The following is a 21767-nucleotide window of genomic DNA, read 5'->3' as shown; positions in this document are numbered from 1 at the left end:
GTTATAATATAATTTATTTTAAAAATTTAAATATGCGGTTAACCGAGCGTTTAACCGTACGGTTAACCGACGATTAATTACGGTTAATTATGGTTACAGTTAATTAATGGTTACGGTTATTATTATTTTTTAACCGTAACTAATTTACTTTTACGGTTAACGGTTACAATTTTTAACCGTTTTATACGGTTACGGTTGATAAACGGTCCGGTTACGGTTAAAAATACGGTTAAGGTTAGCTTTTAGTCATGCCTACTTCTAAATATTTGGATTTAGTCTCCCAATAGTAATGATGATCTTGATGTAACTTATCAACCATATAAAAGTTTATAATTTTTTATATTTGAAAAGGGATATTTTTGAAAATGGATAAAAAAGAGGGGTATTTTTAAAAAGGGATACACCAAAAGGGGTATTTCTCAAAAATTCTCATAATATAATATTTTAAATATGTTACTGAGTTTTAGAATGGAAGTAAAAATTAAATTTATGGTAGACTAAAACAACATTTATGTAATTGTATATATAAAATTATAAAGAGGAAAAAAAAAGTGAAATATTAGTTTATAACATGATAAAAAAGAAAAAAAATGATATTTCATAAATTGAATTAAATGCTTTTAATCCAAATTTGAGTATTGAAAGAAAATAATAAAAGAGAAAATAATTATAATATTTTTTGAAAATCAATTAAAAATAATAATAAAATATCACAATATAAATAAAAAATCAACGAAACAAAATTATAAACCTCCCGCGCGGAGCGCGGGTCAACTGCTAGTATAATATAAATTGTTGAAACCAATACAAATCTAATTAATTTTGTATTGGTTTGTGAAAAATCATCTAATTTCCAAAAAAAAAAAAAAAAAAGTAAAAGCCAAAGATTATCTATTAAAGAAATTAAGAAAGGAAAGAGTAGTACTAGTCAAGATCGGGAGGGAACTAATTGTGGAACATTTTTTTAACAGAGATACCGAAAAAAGCAGAAAATTTATGTGAAACTGGTCGAAAGTTCCGAAGGGAAAATGGATCGCTGTTCCGAAAATTCCCTTTGTATCTTCCCAACCAAAAAAACAAGTTCTACGATTTGTGTACTTGTTCCCAACACACAAAAAGAAGTGTCTTTGTACATAGTTCTTTTGATTTTTCATTATTAAACCGTTGCTGTTGGTTCCTCAAAACACTATAAACCGTTGTATATAAATAATATACAAAGATTGAAATAAGGTCCAGGTCCAACCATGAACAACCTAAGCAAGAACACATATTTCACGAAATAACCACAGACTATGCGTGGGACGCAAACCTCTAGGTGGAATGGACAAGCTTTCGTGGTTGTCTGCGAGACGATTTCGCAGCTGTTACCAGCCAAGAAGATCCAACCTCTTCTTCTTCTTCTTCTTCTTCTTCTTCTTCTTACCAAAAACTAGGAAAAAGAAAGAACAAAGAACGTGTGTTGAGGAAAGGAATAAGCTTTAATTTCATAGGAGCATCTCTCTGGTTACATATGAATTCTCCATTTTCATACAATAAATTGATATTTTTGGAACTCTGATGGTGAGCAGTGTGGAATAAAGTACCTCTTACGAGTCGCACTTAAAATGGAGATTCGAGTGGTTCGTCCCAAACATCTGCACTCCCATTCGAGACTTCCTCCACATCTTCCTCCATTGACAACCGCACATACTCTCTCTGAGCAAATCGGTCCCATTCTGTCAGTGTTGGATTCTCGCGTTCCTGTGAAATATAAAGTAAGTTGATTTAGAAGTAGAGCAGGGATTGGAACAGCTACATCCGGCTGCAGGTAGCAGTTGGGTTAGCTTAGGTAAAGCTGTCGCATTGTTCATAGTTTTCTCCACAGTTATGACAAATTATCTAAACTTTTAATAATTTTCGCAAATTGTTAGCAGCTATTAAACCAAGGATTGAATAACCGAAAGGAGGAAAACTCTACAGAAAAGCTAGGCTTACCTGGCGAATAAGAAATGGGTCACGAGTTTCAAATGCCATGAATTTGTTCAGATTGAAGAGTATATTGAAAATATTTCCAGAAAGTTTAGATGCTTTCAGATCTTGGAGTGTGATGCAGTTCTCCTTCTGAAAGAGTCATTAACAGATTGATGTTTTGAATTCAAAAAACAGAACAAAAATCGAAGAGCCAGGAATGTTAAAAGACGATGTTATGTTTAAAAAGACCTCTGGTTTAATCATGTCAAATATTTGACATAGGATATCTTCAAACAGTACAGGTTCCTGGGTTATACATTCCATGCGATGAAGCTGCTCTTCGTAGAAAAACTGCATTTCGTTGGGAGTGATCACCCCATCTCCATCAAGGTCTATGCACTTGAACCTGCAAAGATGGTCTTAATCAATATCAAGGGGGGAAAACACATAGCTGCCAGAATCCTGTGTTCAACATCCATGGGAGATAAATGAGCATAACAGCGAGGCATGCCCTCACAAAACCAGTTCTATAGAAAGCGTTCTAGGTTCATGAGATGATAAATGAAAATCAAGCTACAGATCACTACCCAGACTAATGTTTCAGTTTCAGTGTGGGTATCTGTTCATGAAATAATGGTAGTATTTAATATTTAGTGAATTCAAAATCTCAGGTAGAAATTGTTTCATCAAGAAGGCCACATACAAGTTTTGGCTCAGCAATTATACATTTATTATTTATAGTGACACTGTGAGCTAAGCAGCTTAAGGAAAAATTACTGAAAGTCATTAAATACAAAAGAGAAGAAAGGAAGAGACGTGTACCAATACTCAAGACTAGGCTCAGATGACTTATCCTCTTCAGCAAGAATGAAGTATGCAAAATCTTCATAACTCATCTTCCCCTCGACTTTGCTCGTAAATTTCCTAGGGACCTAAATGAGCAACAGCCGTAATTACAATCAAGGGAGAATGAAACACATCCCACAAGACAACGATTAAGATTCAAAAAATGAGTGTTCAGTAACATTTTAACATCTGGAGCCAACCTGTGAAAATATTCTGTCGACAATCCTGTAGGTAAGAGCATGATTACCATATTTGATGAGGTTTTCCTTATCAATAAGGAAATCATGGTCGCCATCGAGTTCCCAAAATCTGCAGTATATAACGTAGAAATGCTCATAGGAGAAGTACCTGAAAAGCAAAGAAAATGTCGTATTGAATGGTCAAATCATGCATGATATCTTGCCTCAGTATCAATATGAACTACCAATACAACTCCCCCTTTAAGAGTTGTATGGGTGCGGCTTATGTCTGAGAAATAATATGAAGGGCTACGCACCACCCATATTACTCATTATGCTACACAGTTTATTTTCTGAGCTTGAATTCTTAAACAACTTAAACTGGTTTTTTTAGTAGAAATAAAACTAAAACTGAAATCTTTTTTTGAAATACTATCTATAAAATGATGAAAAGGAAAACAAAGTCACCTAATAACTTTATTGATGTCATCTTCTTCGTCAACTTGTTGCATGGCAGCAATAAGATTCCCACGCTTCAGCTCTCTAAGAGTAATGCAACCAGTACCTGATCTGTTTATGTAGTAAAATATTCTGTAGATGACAGTCTCAGCTGGGTAGACGGAATAGAACACAGTGATGAATGAAACAAACACAGGGAGAAAATATAATTTAGTCAATAGATGATGTAAGATTTATGAAAAGGAAAACATGCATGATGTATAAAAACAGTAGGCACCTGAAATATTCTATATGTAAGTTTCATCTCATAACTTTCAAGCTACAGTTATAATGGAAAATGCCAATAGTATAAAATGGGAAGAATGATTTTCCTAGGCCAAACGAGGCAGCTAAAGGTTGCACTTTCAAGTTCGTCAACGCTTTTTTAAAGGATCAAGTATGCGGAAGGATATTGTACAAACGTATTATTCTAAGACATTCCGGTAGAACTATGGATATTAAAGTTCGTCAACGCTTTTTTAAAAGATCAAGTATGCGGAAGGATATTGTACAAACGGATTATTCTAAGACATTCCGGTAGAACTATGGATATTAAAACACCAAAACATCAATCATCAATGTATCATAAACCAAGTTCTTACCATATCTTTCTTGAAATTCAGGTGTATTCCTGAGGAATTCCAGGCCTGGATGAGTTGTCAGAAGCTCATCAAGAAGTGGTTTGAAGTCAGCCTACCCCAAATCCAAGAAAATACATAAGCCGTCAGTACAGTGGACTAAAGAAATCAAGAGAGAAGATCATTTCTGGTAAGTAAATCAAAACAGCAGGGAAGAACTGGTAAAGAATCACAAAGAGACCTGTCTAAGGTACTTGCAACCTGGCTGCCTTAAAATATTATATATCTGTGAGGCTACGTCCATTGCCAACATATTTCCATCAACCCAATACTTGATAAATGCATCCCTGCAGGAAAACATCATATTCAGGAACCAAATATGGTGTAATACTATCTAATGGAACTTTTCTACAGGTGATATATACTTCTATGATTATCAATCAAGATTTGGCTAAAACATGTATCAATTCCAAGAAAATCTATAGCGTACATGCTTCAATATTGCTCAAGATAACAATCACGTACTAAAATTATTATGCCACAGTCCATATCTTTTAAGGGTGTGGCATTTACGAAAGATATAGCTGAGTGTGAATCTGGAAATCCAGACCAATGTGTTCTGTTAGTAAATTACGTGTGTATATACACTTAACTACTATTACACATATGAAAAGAAAGTAATTACCTTGTAACGATACCGGAGCAACTCGTATCTATCCTTCTAAATAGTACAGAAGAAAGAAAAGAAGGCAGCTTGCACACTTCTTTAGTAATGGATTTGAATTCTGCAATTGAACAATAGCAAGAATGTGTCTGTAAGATCACTGTTTGGTTATTCCGTACAGAATGGGTCTATGATGTAGAAAAGCTTGAATTTAAACATCACCATCCATATGAGCTCCGTCTATATAGTTATTAAAACATTGATCAACCATGGATATACATTCCTCCCTTAATTCTTTCGCAGGTGGACGCCCATGTTGGAAGTAAAACTGCATAGCATATCGAGAAGTGTCCAACAAGAACATTAAACACTATTAGCTAAACCCTTCAACTATGTAACATGTTAAATCGGGTTAACATATTAAACTTACTTGTGGTCATCGTTCTGTACCTAATTTACTTAAACGAAGAAAGTAGTTTATACTATATTTGTTAGCATGGTTCCGCATCAACTTAGAAAGCTATTACAATCTAGTTTAAACAATTATGTGACCATTTATAAAATAATTTTATCATGATGTCAACTGTCAAGTAAGGTAGTGCCTTCTGTTGTTCTGTTGTTTGTAAGAAATCCATATGAGGAGCAGTTGGATATAAAATCAAACCTGAGGAATGAGTTGGCGCTTTGGTTCCCTGACTGATTTCAGAGGAGACTGTAGAGAAGGGCTTGTCTTTTGCCTTGAGAAACGAGGAGACCCAGGTGAGCCTCGTGGGGATAGTGGGGGAGTGCCGCTGTTCAGAAACACAGATGGCAATGCACTTCCGCAAGCAACGCTGAGATTGGTACAATTCTTGGATACACTGCCTGGGGTGCTAGATTTAGTATCATCGATCAAAGACTTGACCTGCATAAACATCACACAGCTGAATTGCCAAAAGAGGGTCACGTAAAACCAAAAACAAAAACTTCCACCAAAATTTTCTTTCCCCTATGATTGATTACCAGCTCCGTGATCTACATGAGTCCTCATACAACACTGTACCTTATTCTCAGGAGATTTAAGTTATATTAAAAACAATCTCGCATACTCTCTCTATATAACACTAGACTAGAAATAAACAACATCCCAAATAATTAACTGTCATGGATTCAGTAACAGGAATAAGCATGTTGAACCAAGTGCTGCACAAATCTTACATGAAATCGGATGAACTCACAAAATAAGTAACAAAAGGAATGAGCATACAGAAACCATAAACGAGCAGAAACAATCAAGCGAACAAGAAAAGAAACAACAACCAAGATATATTACTGATTCCAAACAATAAGGAGCCAGAGAGTTCAATCAATCACACATGAATAAACAAGTCAAGTACAATAACAGGAAAGATAAAGATGCAGAAGCTTGTGAACAAAAATTACCAATCGGCCAGTTTCAGGGAGTGAAAGCCACTGAGAGAAGAGTTCCTCAGCAATATGAGGGTTAGCTTTGAGCGATACAGGAGACAAACCCGGAAGCTGCAAGAGCTCATGATCCAAAATCTGAACATCGTTTACACCATCGATATCCATGAATCAAAAATCGGAATCAAAACCCTAATTTCTTCCAATAACTCAGTAACTCCGCCACACCAGAATTCTCAGATATTTCAATAAAGCAACGAAACCACCAGAAGAAAAATTTTAGAATTCAACAAAAGCGGCTCTGACCAATCGATGAACTCTGACAACTCTTAACAAGAGAAACGAAACGATTCGATAAACCCTAGATTAACACGCAAAAAGAGTCCTATACAACAAAATCTCATACAAGTTCTGCTTCAAAAGCAACGACGAGGTAGAAGAAGAAGAAGAAGAAGAACTTGGCAGATCAAGTGACCACTTCTCCGATCATATAACAACAAGTTCGAAAATGGAGTTTGGGGAAGACGAGAGAGGATTAATTCTAAAAAATTAAATAAAATAAAAAAGGAAAGTAATTAATCAATTTTTATTACTCGGAGAGACCCAGCGGCGGTGGTACTAGTATAGTATCCACTTTGGAGTCCTCAGCTTTGACCAAAAAAGTCAACCAAGTTGATTGTTTTGTTGTTTATTATTACCAAGTTACAGATGATAGATAGGTCCGATGTAATTGAGAATATACGGATAGGATCTTTACATGGGAAACTCTCTACATTTTGATTGGTGTATTTGGTCTTCTAAACACATCACGATTACATAAAACAAACGAGAAGTGGTTGTGTGAATAACATAAATCTCTGCAAGCTAAAGCTGATATTTACCTGCAAAGATCTGAGGATTTCATCAGCTCGAATATATATATATATATGTATATTAATTTCCCTCGAAACCGAGTTTCTCATCTTTCTCAGAGGTGTCACTTATGCGGGTGGTTTTCATCGAGTTTGCTGTCTCTCTCTCTCCATCATTTTGCTTTATTTCCGGAGAGAGAGGAGCTCGAAGCTTCTTAATGGATCTTCCCGAGTGTTTTTTTTTGAAGCCGTTGCACGAGAGAAAGATAAAGTCTTGGATTCGTATCCAGCTTGGATTCTCTGGCTAGTCGAGGGACGGCCATTACCGCTGCCACTGCCACCACCTCCGCTTGATGAAACTAGACGACTTGAAACTCGGCTTTCGCTTGGTCCAACTGCAGAACTTGGCCGGGAGCTTGAGGCAGCAACGGCTTTCCTAGAAGAAGATGTTCTGTATCTTGACGAACTGTTTGGTCTTTCCGAGTATTCATGCTGCTGAAAACAAAACTACAATTGAGTCTCTCTGTATAATCAGCGGTTTTGATCAATGTATGTGTTGGTAAAGTAAGATTTTTTACTGTGTGTTTAGCCAAAGGTCCATCATCAGAGTTTCTTGATCTGGAACGATCACCTGGCGAAGAAGTTGTAGTTGTGTGTCTTCGGGAGAATGCCTCTACTGCCCCCGGAGTTTTATAACGAGGTTCTGTTCCGACAGGAATGGTTAATTAATTATTATAAAAAAATTGTGAGGAGTGATGTGTGTGGTTCTAAAATTTCCAACAGAAACAGGGAAGAAGAATTTACCCACGATCCTATCTTGTCTTCCAATGGGATCTGCGTTGAATCCTGGTCTCGCTGTTGTATGATGCTGGAAAACCCAAAGATAACGTTAGCACAAAGAAACTCAAAAGCTATAACATAAGTATCCAATTTTCAATAATCACCCTTGTTCGTGAACTAGAACCAGAGCTGGTTCCGATTTGAGGATACTTTAGGACTGTCCAGTCAAATACAAAATCGAACTGATAACCTGTAAGAGTTTGAACAGTTTGAGAAATGATATACGAACAGTAAGTAATATGTTTTAGAAAAATGATGTTAAAGTACGAACCTTCTCTGATGAACAAGTCACGGAAAAGTCTCTTAAGGTAAGAGTAATCAGGTTTGTCATCAAAGCGTAAAGATCGGCAGTATTGGAAGTATGAAACAAACTCAGATGGGTGGTTTTTACACAACACCTACATCAAAAAATTCCGTTAACATACTAAGCTCAGACAGAAAAGCTAGATTACCAGCAATGCAAACAAAAAAAATTGATTTGTTGTAACCTCTATTGGAGTTGATACTTTCTTCTCGCTGATTCTGTCATACTTCTGCTTCTTTGTCCCAGCTTTTAATCCCTGCCAGGGTAAGCTGATAGCCAAAAAAAAAAAAAGAGAGTTTAACATTCGTTCAGGAAAATATACAGAAGTTGAAAGACAAAGGCAGAGAAACTGTAGACTCTAACCTTCCTTTGAGAAAATACATAAGTACATAACCAAGTGATTCCAAATCATCCCTTCGACTTTGCTCTGTTCAATTACCAGAGCACATTAATTAAATTGACCAAAAAATATACACAAATATATATAATACCACAAAACAACAATCTTACCGACTCCAAGGTGAGTGTTAACACTTGCATACCGAGCTGTCCCAGTGAGATTTTTGTTTTCTCTGCCACAATAGTTGAATGTTCCTTGAGTACGAATAAGGGAAATGGGGGACAACAGCATACTCTTGTGAGGGTCTCTATATTTCTTACCTGTAAGGGATGTGCTTAAGAGTCTGAAGGTCTCTGTATTTCTTTCCAAGTCCGAAATCAATGATATACACCTGCAATAGAGAGAAATTATCTCAGAAGTTTGAAGACAGAACCCGCCATCACAATAAATTTAATGTATAAGCATCATATGTCTACGCCCAAGTTTTTACACAAAGAAAGAGTTTAGCACCTGATTTGCTTTGCGTCCAAGTCCCATTAAAAAGTTGTCAGGTTTTATATCACGGTGAAGGAAACTTTTAATGTGCATATATTCAACCCTGTTAAGCTGAAACATAAACAGAGAAAACAATCTCCTCCATTACGAACGAATTCATATATTCAGAGAACATAAGAGTTGGAAACCAGTTTAGCAGATACATAAACTCACCAATTGGTCTGCAAGCATGAGAACAGTTTTCAAGGTGAACTTCCTGTTGCAGTAGTTGAACAAGTCTTCAAGACTAGGACCTAAAAGGTCAATAACCATCACGCTGTAGTCACCTTCAACTCCAAACCACTTGATTTTCGGAATACCAGCTTCAAAAAGACAGAAACAAAACAAAACAAAAACTGTTTAGTTATTTGCAAAAATCCACAATATGTTAAGCTGACGATAAAAGCCTGTAAAAAAGCATATACAGTGAACAGAAGACTATCATATCGAATCGGTATATTTCTACCGGAGAATGGTATAATGCGAGTTATAATTAATACTTACATCCTCCTTGAAGGAACATATACAACTTTGACTCATAATGAAGTTGAGGGTGCTTGGTCTTCACATTTTCCTAATAATTCAATTCAACAAAAGAAAAATTAAAAAAAAGTAAAGAAGCAAATCCAAACCACACAACAACAAAGCTCATATTAATAGCAAAATGACTCAAGAAAGCAAAATTCCCCATCCCCTTCATGTGACAAGAATTTTTACAAACCAACAACATCACATGAAAGTTGCAGTTAAACTAAAAAAAAACAAGTTTTTTTATTTGGATGCATAAAGAGATTAATGTATTTGATAAATGTAGTAAATATTTCACCAGCTTGACAGCAACTTCTTCTCCTGTTTGGACATTTACACCTGCAAAAAAAAATATGATCAGTAAACCCCAAAAATCTCAAAAAGTTGAGAAATTTACAATCGAATCGTCATCATCCTTGTTACCTAGATAAAGCTCTCCAAATGATCCACTACCAATTTTCCTACCAAGCTTAAATTTACCACCGATCACAAGATCCATCTTCTCCGATCTCAAAAATCCCCAGAATCAAAATATCAAAAAGAACCCTCCTTTTTTTAATTTTCCTCAATTAGCCCCTGGATCTGTTTTCCCAATTCAGCATTCAAAATCCAAAAACCCTTTCAGAGATCAATAAACCCAGATTCCAGAAGAAGTCAATTCGCCATCAACGAGCTCCAAAAACCAAACCCACGAGACCCGATTGCAAAATTGATTAAAACCCTAATCAGATTTAGGGAATCGAACTAATCATAAACGAGAAAAAGCACAAAGTTTGAGATGGATTTGACCCGGGAATTGGGTACGAAATCGGATTTTCGTTGAACGACGAGAAAGAATTTAGGGTAAATTAATACGAAGAGGGACGAGAGAAGAGATGGAGATTTGTGACATTTTTTTTTTCTCTCGCTACTTTAGAAAAAAGAAGATTTTTCTTTTCTTTTTTTTTTTTTGGGGTTAAGTTAGGTTTTAATTAATTTACAGTGGGGATAAATTAACAAAAATATCCTGATTAAGGTTTTTATGTAGAAAACAAAACAAAAGAGAGTTGTCAAGAAAGAAACAAAAGTTAATACGATGGGTTTTTTTTTTGCTACATTAATATAAGTTAAGAAACAAAAGTTAATATAATTTGTTGCTACATTAAAAATATCAAAATAAAGAAGCATAAGTGAATTTTAATTTTTTACATATAGATGTTATGTTCTTTTCCAGATTTTTGACTTTGAACTTTATAATCTTTCAATTAATATTTTACAAGAATTTGTTAGAGTTTCTTGTAGAAAAAATTCCAGTTATTTTTTCACATACTAATCTTTAAAACCTATATACACTTAAAAGTTTTTTTGTCTATATTAAAATGAGTTCAAATTTTGAATCTTTTTATACTCTTCCTATGAATATTCATAAATGAAAATCTTACCACTTATGCTAAGTATACAACTCTAAAAATATTTTCTGTATTTATCACATAATTATGAAGTTGTTCCTTACAAAATGGATGAAGGAGGAGATTTAGTACATTTTAAAAACAGTATTACAAAGTAACCACTTTACTATTCAAACTTTGTGAAAAAAATTACTTCAAGACATGAATTTTTATTTTTTTGAAATGAATAAAAGACACCAGTCATATGGTTTTTACATGATTATGGTTTATGAAAAAGATTTCACGTCAATACACAACTAGATTAGTACCACGGACGGGTTAACTATGATCAGAAATAAAATTATAATTAAACTTTTATTATAAGACTTTATATGCAAAGCTATTTTAGATACATATATAGAAATGTTTAATTAGTAAAGAGACTTTAGTTTGTGTGAATAAACTTGATACGTATATATATTTAAACAGATTGTTATTAAACGTTAATTATAAAAATCTAACAATCCTAAATTGTCGATAATATTGTCAAAAAATTTAATAAAATTAATTTAAAAATTATTCCCTAAAACGTGATTATATCATTTTCTAAAAGAAATCTCACATTAAATTAATGAATTATTACTAAATTTGATGGTAAAGTTTTTTCAAATTAACATCAATCCAAAATATGATGTTGAATATAAATAAAGTCATTTGTAAAGAAGTTTATATAAATAAAGCGAATGAACATAAATAATATAAAAATAAATTATAATATTGTTGAGAAAAACATTAACAAAATTTTAAAATACGATAGATGATTAATTATATTGAACTTTAGTAATCCTTAATTTAATTTATAAAAGATCGAGTACCTTTTAACTATATGTTTGAAAACTAACATGTCGACTGTTGTACTACTGATAACTAATTTTTAGAAAAACAGAAAAACTTTTAATTATATCGAAAACATCATAGTCTCGTTTAATTGTAAACACTAAATCCTAATCTGTATGGTAAATCCCAACCAACATAACCCAAAATTAGGTTAATAGTTTAATTTATTAATAAATAGTTTGAGTATAAAATACTTTTGATAATATTTTATTTTATATATTTTCGATATAGTTAAAAGTTTTTCTGTTTTTCTAATAATTAATTATCAGTCGGCATGTTAGTTTTCGAACATATAAAACAAATTTGATTGACATGTACGATTCCGAAGGATACAGATTCGCGGATGAACGTACGTGCCAACCGTTGTACTACTATTATCTAATATTTTGGCTAGAACAACGATACCTACCACAACTAATCAATGTCAGCTAACTATCTCATATTCTTGAAAAATGATAATTCTACGTAAAAATACAGTTTCACATGAATTCTTTTGTCGTTATGAATTAGATACATACTCATCAGAAAAATATATATTAGAAATCTGAATTATGTATTTAGTTATTTTCTTGAAGAAAAAATAAAAGTCTCTATGTTTTAAAAACCATTAATAGCTTTTCCCCACACACACAAAAAAAAACAACTGAATTGTACGTGAAAAACATTTTCAAGCAACAACTGTTATTTTTTTGTATCCTAAATGTTAACAAAATTAGATATAATACATGGTGACATTTTATATTTTACTTGACACATATTGTGATCACGTGAGTTAGTAACTTTGGAAATCAAGCTTCAACATATAATCTCGTTTAGTGGTAAAATCTAAACAATAATTCTCATTTATAAATCTAAAACATAATTCTCATTTATACACCCGAACTAACATATAACCCGTTCAATTGTGAAATCTAAACATTAATCCTCCTCTATAGACAAACATCGACATATAATTTGGTTTAATTATAATCTAAATTCCAATTTTTTTGTTAAACAAATTAACATAACCAAAATTAGGTTAATAGATTCATTTATTTATAAAAATAATATAGAATTTTTTAGTAATACTTAGTTTATATCTTTCTTTTTGGATAGGGTTATTTTCTCTAATTTTATCTAAAATATTAACAAAATTATATATGACATGTAGTTATATCTCATGTTTTACTTAACATATGCCGTGATCATTTGAGTTATTAACTTTGAAAACAAATCTTTATGTAATTTAAAATATATATATATATATATATATAATTTTACTAATAATACTTATTTTTTATATTTTCTTTTTCAATAGAGTTAAAATGTTTAAATTTTTGTCTAAATATTATGAAAATTGGATATAACATCTAAATATTTAAAAAGTTAGATATGATACGTGATAACATTTTTTATTTTTGACACTTGTTGTGATCGCGCGAATTAGTAACTTTGAAACCCGAACATAAAATAGAATAGTATTACAAAGGCGTATAATACCCTATCTCTCCACACAAAAATTTGGACATAAGCAGTTCAATAAACATAAAATAATAGTTTGATTTAAAACGTAGTTTTACATAATTTCTTTCATTTGTGTGTATTATGATATTATCGGATTCTCAAAAAAATAAGCACCATAAAGAAAAAAAGAAAAAGAAAAAAAGAAAAAGAAAAAACAAAACAAAGAAAGAAAAAAAGTCATAAAAGTGAAGATACTCATTTATTCTTACAGATGATCACTTAAAGAAGCTAACACTCATCGGTAATATGCCATTTGTCTAGACGACATAAATGGAGACGTAACAACAGGTTTCTTCTTCGTCTTCTTCTCGACTTTGGTTTCAGACCGGAGCCAAGTTTCAACAACAGAGAGCAGATTTGGTGAGGTTTTGAGATCCTTGATCTCATCTAATTTGGCTGAGAGTTTCAGCTCTCCTCCATGAATGTAAGCCAAATGACTAGCCCATGTCTCCAGGCCATCAAAAATATGAGTCGCATATACAATTGTTGCTCCTCTCTACTCAAACATAAAACATGAATATTAGCATCTGATGTTTCTAAACCATAAGCTCAAAGACCTCTAAAGCTAAAGTGGAACATAAATACACAGAACGAACCAAAAACACATTTACAAACTGATGGATTTCGTAAGAGGCTTACCTGTTCACATTCTTCTTTAAAGAATTCCAACAAATCCATCCTAGCAACGACGTCGAGGTCAACAGTAACCTCATCAAGTAATAACACCTATGATCATTACAATTTTAAGAATCAGATATGATGAAACAAAAAAAAAAACACAGACCATGAAGAATTACAGAATCAATCTCTGGTTGGTGTGTACTACCTTGAATGGATGTAAAAGACCCATACATATTTGCACTCGACGTCTCTGCCCATCAGAAACCTTATGCATACGCCATTGAAGATTAATATCAAGAAGATCAATCAACTTCTCTCTTCTCACAGGATCTATCCCTTCAACTGAACACAAAACATACATATCCTAATAAATACAACAATTCACCATTGTCCAAAAGAAGCTCATACTTAGTAGATCAGAGAATCCCACCTCCAAATATCATATGTTCTGCTGAGAAATCTCCCTGAAGAGGAATCTCACCCTACAAAATTTCAAACAAACAAAAAAATTCTCACATCAATCCTCTTGCATTGCTTTTTTAAACTCAAGATCCTCATAAGAGTATACTCACAGCAGAACCAGCAGCTTTACTCCATGATCCTCCAAGGTAAGACAAATCACCACTACAAACAAGCTCTGTATCATGAAACGCCGAACGATCAAGAACTTTTACAACATTCTTTCCTCCAACCATATGCTTCCCAGCCAGAATCTTCAACAATGTAGTTTTCCCTGATACAATGAAACACACAACTACCATCACTTCCTCAACCGAATCGACTGCGAAATAATCGAATCCAAAACTAAAAATCGATCTTTCGTACTCAAAATTTCTACATTATAGTCGAATTCGACGAATCAAACCTGATCAAATCAAATTACAAACATTAAAAACTACCATCACTTCCTCAACCGAATCGAATCGAACTTACGAACCCAAATCGATCTTACGTACTCAAAATTTCTACATTATAGTCGAATTCGACGAATTAAACCTGATCAAATCGATCTTACGGATACAAAATTTCTACATTACAATCGAATTACAAACACTACCGAAACAGAATCACACAAATCACATTCTATATTCGTCAAATCCCCCAAATCGATCTAGTTTCAGATTCATAGATACAAAACCAATCCAGAAAAAACTCAAAATTTTACCAGATCCATTAGCACCAACCAAAAGGCAACGAGATCCAGAGGGAAGATCGAGGTTGAAATCGAAGAAAATAGGATCCTGTAGTTCGTAAGAAAACTGCATTCCGCTAACCCTAATCGCACCACCGCCATTGTCCGCCATTTTTTCCGATCAGAAACACTCACAGAGATGATTACTCAGATTGATTAGTATATCTCTCTCTATGGCTTAATCTCTTGTCCTTTAAATACGTTCCGTTTAAACGTAGACCTGACCAGCCATCAGATTTTGGCCACGTCATGACTTTTTCTGTCCATTAGATTTACATACTTTTAGTTTTCCGTTGATACGTTTAACCAGCAGAATGATGCCACGTCACTCAATGTTTTCACCGACAAAGAATAAACGACGTCGTCGTCAAACAAAATTGTAGGTTCAGTTTCAGTGGGATATTAAAAAATTGAAACTATTTTTAAATTAATTAATTACTGTTTCCATTTTTGAAAACCAAAATTTATTTCAATTCTTTTAGTCACAAAGTTATAATTTTGTTTAATTAGGCTAATGTTGTAAATAAATTACCAAACAACCATATTCACTTGATTATTATTTACAAACCAACTTTAAGAAAAATTAACTATTTTTAAGTTAACAAGTATGCAAACAAATAAATTATGAAACTATGATTTATAGTATTAATTATTCATAATTTATTTTTAAAAATTGATTATAAATAGAAAATATTATGTACCAAATGATGTGAATTTTATTTGTGTAAATGATGTGACCAAAATACCTTTTTCAAATTTTCCTCAACAACTCCTTCCACTATCGTCACCATTTAGACACTCTATATAATAGAGTTTATACATATATATATATAACTATTTGGAGGATTTTGTTGGAAAAATGTATGAATTTGAAGATTTTATTATAGTATGTTCCCAAACAAAAATAGAAGCTTAACGACATCATTATTATGAAATGAGGATAGTATTTGACTGTTTTGCATTTAAATTATTACATTTCAAATATTTGGATACTTATGGATCAAATCGAACCGAATGTTGAGTGAAAACGAAACTACAACATGATAAGTTATTGTGACGAGAACTGGTACGATAATAAACTTGAACTTTTCTATTTCTGACCTACTCCGAAAGCCTCATTTGAAATCCTCTTTTTGTGGCCCATTTTGGTCATTCAACCCAATCTCCTAAATCCTATATTCTCTTTAGAGCAACATTATAGGGAGGATGTTAGTTAGGGTATGTTAGCATTAATTTAGTATTAAATTTGAAAAAGTAGAGTTTAAAAGTTTTAATTTTGTTTTTAGTTTTGAGATGTTTTTATTGGTAGGATCTTAAGTTGGGTATCTTAGATTTTTATTTTTTTTTAAATTAAATAAATTTATAATTTGTAATATAAGAAAATTAACTTGTATTTTCCATGTATGACTAATTTTATTGGGTTTCTTTAACAACGATTCATCAAATTCATAATTAAGTTTGAAATTTTTTATGTCATAATATAATTATCAAGTTACCCAATCCATAGAAACTATAGTAATGTCATAATAAATGGATTAAAAAAAGTTTTTTAAAAAAAAATTGTAATGTTAAAAAAAAAAAAAAAAAAAAAAAAAAAAAAAAAAAAACTTACCCAATCCAATTGCGCCACGTGGCGTATCTTAGCCCACCAAATGTATCTTCTCCAGCATACGTATCTTAGCAATATTAATGTTTTTGATTTTTTTTTTTTTGATTAAAACCCCTAAATCCTTCTTAAAACCTGCCGATATTGTTGGTCTTATATCTCTTGCTTCTCCTATTACACAAAGTCACAAACAGTTAATCCAACTCAACTCTCCAATTATGAATAGTCTATGTACTATAAATCATATTATGTTTTCAACATGTAATGAATTCCCAAAGAATATGGCTACATTTATCATAAAAAGGGTTACATACATGGCTACAAATATAGCTCAATGTGTAACATAAAAATTAAGGTTACATAACTGCATATTTTTCATTTGTTTTAAATTCAAATTCATTATTCTTATATTAACATCATATATATATATATATATATATATATATATCATTTTTATCAATAATCAATACTAAAACTATATACAAACTAGGATCACTATCATCATTTATATCAAACTCAATGGAAGGAAGAAGAAGAAGAGGAAACAAAAGGATTAACCATGGGTTTAGGAGTTGACATCCCCACATGGATTATCTTTTTCATCCCCAAGAGAGAATAAGATAATCCATGTGTGGGATATTGTTGTATTTAATTGATTTTTGGTGATTGTTTCACGGTGGTGTGGCAACAAAATCGTCGGATTTAAGTTTTGGTAGGAGAAAATTTAAAAGCAATTTTTTTTTTTTTTTGTATATAGAAACATATGATCAAGAAACATGTTCATCATTCGGTAACCATTTAGCACATTATTAATTTTTTATTAACTTGATAAAAAAAGAAAAAAAGATTTATTCAGAAAAGGAGTTGCATTATACATGTAAATACCTCAACAAAACCAGTTACATTTTGGTACATTATTATAATTACTAGTACTCTTTCAACTTCCTTCTATAGAGGCTCATTGTTAAACGCCGCGGTATTGAACTCTTAAGCTGTTGTCATCCTTGGCCTTCCGTAGCTAGCTGGACCACTGCTGTGAGTCAAAGTGGTCTCGAGTGTGTTGAACTTGACCCTCTTTGCTTCTTCGGGTGAGATTTCGAATCCATTGGTTATGACCGCTAGTGGTAAACCTCTCATGATTGAGGTTCTCCCGGCAAGAGTGTTGATCTGTGCGTTTGCGTTTGTTTTGAACTCGACCCACCTGAACTGGTCGCTTGTGGCGCGTTTAACCACGGAGAAACCCTGAGGTACGACAATAAGCTGTCCTTGAGAGACTTGTCCGTCGAACACTCTGTCACCGTTGTCGTTTACGATTTGAAGTTGTGCTTCTCCGTCTGTCACGTACAGAACCGCGTTGGCGTTGGCGTTCCACTGTGGAAGCACCATTGCGTTCTACACCACACACGTTTCAAGAGTCAAGTTTAAATGTAGAAATGAACATATTATTATAGCGAACCAAAACCTAAACCGAGCCAAACATTCAAAATGTCTACGTCCACCCTCATGCATGCATGCATATGTTACTTGGTTCTAGACTTCTAGGTAGTCAAATAATATATATTGTTATTAGAATACTTGGTTATCTGAACCGGTTATTTGCTGGTTTATATCTTTGGTTTAACTAAGTATAGAAAGTGTAAAATGAAATGTATATATAGAGTATACAGAGTATATATACACTTTCTATACTTAGCTAAACCAAAGATATAAACCAGCAAATAACCGGTTCAGATAACCAAGTATTCTAATAATTGTTTAACTTACTTGACGGATAGATCCACGAAGGGCTGAGAGACGGATGAAGCGAAGGATGGGGAGATCGTAACTGTTGAGAGTGCTGATGTAACCAAGCTGTGGCTTGTACACGTCAGCACGAGACGGGTCATCGAGGTTATCAACGGACCTGGCACTGCATATGGTCTCCTCTAAGCCGTTACCTTCTCTTTCTTCCTCCTGAGGTCTCTGGCCTCTCAAAGGTGGCCTAATGACACCGAACGGGCCTTTGACTCGGACAATGTTTCCACGGTTGTCTTGTTGGTTTTGAAGTTGTTGTGCTGTCTGAAGGTCAATCTTGAAAGCTTGAGCAATAACCTCTGGTCCGAAGCCACTGAAAATGTTCTTTTGTGGCCCTTGCTCTCGGCCCTGTAACCATACTTGGCCTTGTGGGTTGTTTCCGGCCAAGTAAAATGGCTTCGCAATACATAAAAAAGATATATCACTTTTTGTTATTTTGTGACTACATAGTTAATAATATTCTTTTGAGGTTTGGTTTTTTATATACCCTTGGGTTGCGGTCGAGCTGGTTCTGGTGACTGGCTAGATCAAAGACGCTGACGATGACAAGTGGTTGCTGTCCTTCGTTGTAGAACCACTGTGCTACACCAGGTGTTGTGGCGATGGTGTCGCCGCTCCTTATGTGTTCCACCTTCTGGTGCATGTCGCGGAATTGGCTCTGCTCTTCTTCACCTTGACCCTCGAACTGTCGTCTGCCTTCGCGTGGTTGGAACACTGATGAGTCTTGGAATGTCTCGGCGCATCCGGGGATTACCTTTCCCATAAGACCTCTTCCTATATTGTAACAAGTAATTTACATAGGTTTTAATGACCATGAACCATAGTGTCATGAATTCAAATCTCAAAATAGAAAGAATCATACGTACCTTGAGCCACGAAAGAGAGCTTTGCGGTGTTAACGAAAGAAGGCAAGTATAGACCCTTAGACTCGATGACATAACGGACGAAGGAGACGCCTGAGCATCGGAGCTGAGGAGCGTGGTGATCCCACACCTCGATGCGACCAGCCTCGCTCTTTAGTACGTGTGAAGGCTCGAGCGCATTGAGCTGTTCGAGCTGGCACTCGTTGGGAAACTGCTGAGCTGTGTAGCCATGGAGAAAGACCAAAAGTGTTAAAGAGAAAGAAAGAAGAGAAGAGACTCTAGCCATTTTTTGTTATGTTTCTTTTTCTGTGGTCTCTCTAGTCTTAACACCGAGGCTATTTATAGGGAAATTCATTTTTATTTTATTTTAAATTTTAAATGTTTCTGAGGATAAATATTTTGAGATAAGAACCAGGTATATAGAATCGACTATGTACAATTTACACTACACTTGAAATTGCAACTTTTATGTCTTCATCGGAAAATATATTTTGGCTTCACATTGTCAAGAACACATATTAATGAAAGGATTTGACACATTTCAATTTGCATGGCCTTTTCGTGTGCATGTTCCTTACACATCATCTTGAAGATAGGCACATGCATTAGTTGTTGTCATAGGCACATGCATTAGTAATAGGACAAAGCTTTGTTTACTGCATTGCACATATGTTTATGTTTCCAAAATAATATGTCTAGTCCCTACCTCAACTCACCGGTTTCTAATTCATTCATCGTAAAATCCGCTAAAATTAACCTCTTAAGAACAAACATTTTGGAAATTAAATCTAAAGCAATTTTGAATATAGATGGTATTATTCATCATTCATGTGTTTTCTTCACAATTTTTTTTATTTTTTTCTAGGATCATATTAACTTTATTGTTCCGTCGCTACTCTATGAGGAATGATGTACTGTCTCTAAAACTATTTAAATTATAATCTTCTATAAGATTACGAATTTACCACCAATGTAGTTCAGTAAAATCTCATATTAAGTTACTAGTTCACGTGCATGTAAGAATCAGAATTACGGAAACCAACAAGATACATAACACACAAAAGCAAAGTCTAGGGTTGCTTTATATTATTTATTCAATCATTACATTTTATTTATTGGATTATTACGCAAATTGAACCATGACACTTAGTTGCAAGAATAATCAAACTTTTGTCTTATAAACTGTTTGGTAAGTTTCGACGCCGCAGAAGTCGCATAAACATTTAACATCAGCACCATCTCCCCCAGATGCATATACCACCTTTAGCACCCTTTTCCGATTGGCACATTCTTACACAGAACGACGGATATATATATCCGAGCCGCACATAATTCCAAACCAACATTACCACCGTAGTCTTTCAGGCACTCGTCATCAGCAACCGCTTCTGTCCGAGGCATTTCTGCACAAACATATAGTTAACTAAAATGAATATTCACATACTGTACATGACAACTAGAAATACACTGTATATGGATTTTTTTTTTTTTTTTACTGTATATGGATATGGATTCTATGAATACAGAGTTTGTTATAGTTTTTTTTTACCAAAGATGACCAGAACCAGGAGCAAAAAGATGGCTAGAGTAGAAACTAACTTCGTTGCCATGGCCATTTTCTCTTTGTCTCTCTTTTACTTTGGAGTTCTTTATGTCTAAATGGTACTGATATGCTCAACACTTGATGTGGTGCTATTTATAAACTAATTACCACGACACGAGAAACACGAGTTTACAGTTTCATCACCCATACTCTCCGAGTTAACCGGAATATTTAGGTTTTGTACCGTTTTAAATCGGTTTGACAATATATATTTCTCGTTACCTTGGCCAGTGGGTGAGTGTGGGCATTTGTTTGACCTTGCTCTCATTTGTACCTCTTTAAAAACTCTTCAAAATTAAATATATTCATCTAAAAATGCTAATTGCAGAATTCTATTAATTTTTTGAATCTTTTACTGATTTTCTAAACCACATACAATGAAAGTTAATAAGTCGTCACAGTAATTTTAGAAAAGCAAAAAAGGACGGTGAAAAATATGGACAAGGTAGAAACTAGAAACTGACTTCATTACCATGCTCTCTGTGTAGTCTCTATTCTCTACTCATGCGCTCTCAGCACTTACTGTGGTGCTTTAGACCATCTGTAATGGAGTATTTAAGGCTCGAACATTTGGCTTACAAAGTTTGTTACTAAATAGATAAAGGAATCCATATATAATACCAAAAAAAAAAAAAATAGATAAAGGAATCCATATATATTAGTCTTACTTAATTTGTTAAATGTTTTATTTTATAGGTTTACTCATTTGTATTTACCCTATCTATATCCACATTGGAATTTTAGTTATTCAATCACGGTTAATTATCACTAATTGATAGTTTCAATGTTTATTAAAATTTGATGT

General features: G+C 33.6%; 4 protein-coding genes and 1 pseudogene across 6 annotated transcripts; all 5 read right to left on the bottom strand.

Moving 5' to 3' along the window:
• Positions 1-1072: 1072 nt before the first annotated feature.
• On the bottom strand, positions 1073-6681 carry LOC17875882 (serine/threonine protein phosphatase 2A regulatory subunit B''alpha). Its single transcript, XM_006281473.2, has 13 exons — positions 6138-6681; positions 5380-5619; positions 4938-5043; positions 4737-4836; positions 4293-4398; positions 4076-4166; positions 3444-3585; positions 2997-3144; positions 2773-2882; positions 2200-2356; positions 1975-2100; positions 1584-1740; positions 1073-1429 (listed from the first exon to the last, which is right to left on the bottom strand). Exons 1-12 carry the CDS (start codon positions 6285-6287, stop codon positions 1600-1602), a joined length of 1617 nt encoding a protein of 538 aa, XP_006281535.1. The 5' UTR covers positions 6288-6681; the 3' UTR covers positions 1073-1429; positions 1584-1599.
• An 88-nt stretch (positions 6682-6769) lies between these two features.
• LOC17875536 (casein kinase 1-like protein 7) lies at positions 6770-10419 on the bottom strand. 2 transcript variants are annotated; one of them, XM_023786030.1, is made up of 14 exons: positions 9940-10419; positions 9815-9855; positions 9493-9562; positions 9163-9311; positions 8965-9060; positions 8775-8845; positions 8625-8686; positions 8478-8541; positions 8299-8383; positions 8082-8208; positions 7915-8000; positions 7775-7838; positions 7549-7673; positions 6770-7462 (listed from the first exon to the last, which is right to left on the bottom strand). In XM_023786030.1, the coding sequence occupies exons 1-14, from the start codon at positions 10013-10015 to the stop codon at positions 7154-7156; spliced, it is 1425 nt and encodes a 474-aa protein (XP_023641798.1). In that variant the 5' UTR covers positions 10016-10419; the 3' UTR covers positions 6770-7153. The 2 variants fall into 2 exon arrangements, with proteins under 2 accessions (XP_023641798.1, XP_023641796.1); XM_023786028.1 differs by having other exon boundaries at positions 6770-7465; positions 9940-10418.
• Positions 10420-13294: 2875 nt separating this feature from the next.
• On the bottom strand, positions 13295-15248 carry LOC17877256 (ABC transporter I family member 21). Of its 2 annotated transcripts, none has more exons than XM_006280869.2 (6): positions 15070-15248; positions 14477-14637; positions 14335-14386; positions 14110-14246; positions 13923-14009; positions 13295-13779 (listed from the first exon to the last, which is right to left on the bottom strand). In XM_006280869.2, exons 1-6 carry the CDS (start codon positions 15206-15208, stop codon positions 13519-13521), a joined length of 837 nt encoding a protein of 278 aa, XP_006280931.1. In that variant the 5' UTR covers positions 15209-15248; the 3' UTR covers positions 13295-13518. The 2 variants fall into 2 exon arrangements, with proteins under 2 accessions (XP_006280931.1, XP_023641804.1); XM_023786036.1 differs by having other exon boundaries at positions 13689-13779; positions 13923-14006; positions 14114-14246.
• Positions 15249-17531: 2283 nt separating this feature from the next.
• Positions 17532-19660, bottom strand: LOC17877034 (12S seed storage protein CRA1). The gene is made up of 4 exons (XM_006281406.2): positions 19363-19660; positions 18984-19270; positions 18467-18892; positions 17532-18094 (listed from the first exon to the last, which is right to left on the bottom strand). The coding sequence occupies exons 1-4, from the start codon at positions 19643-19645 to the stop codon at positions 17690-17692; spliced, it is 1401 nt and encodes a 466-aa protein (XP_006281468.1). The 5' UTR covers positions 19646-19660; the 3' UTR covers positions 17532-17689.
• An 844-nt stretch (positions 19661-20504) lies between these two features.
• Positions 20505-20975, bottom strand: LOC111829055 (annotated as a pseudogene).
• Between the last annotated feature and the right edge of the window lie 792 nt (positions 20976-21767).

Source organism: Capsella rubella, unplaced genomic scaffold (genome assembly GCF_000375325.1).
Source record: "Capsella rubella cultivar Monte Gargano unplaced genomic scaffold, Caprub1_0 scaffold_8, whole genome shotgun sequence".
Lineage (NCBI taxonomy): Eukaryota > Viridiplantae > Streptophyta > Magnoliopsida > Brassicales > Brassicaceae > Capsella > Capsella rubella.
The sequence above is the reverse complement of the archived record's forward strand: the minus strand, read 5'-3'. Positions and strand labels throughout refer to the sequence as shown.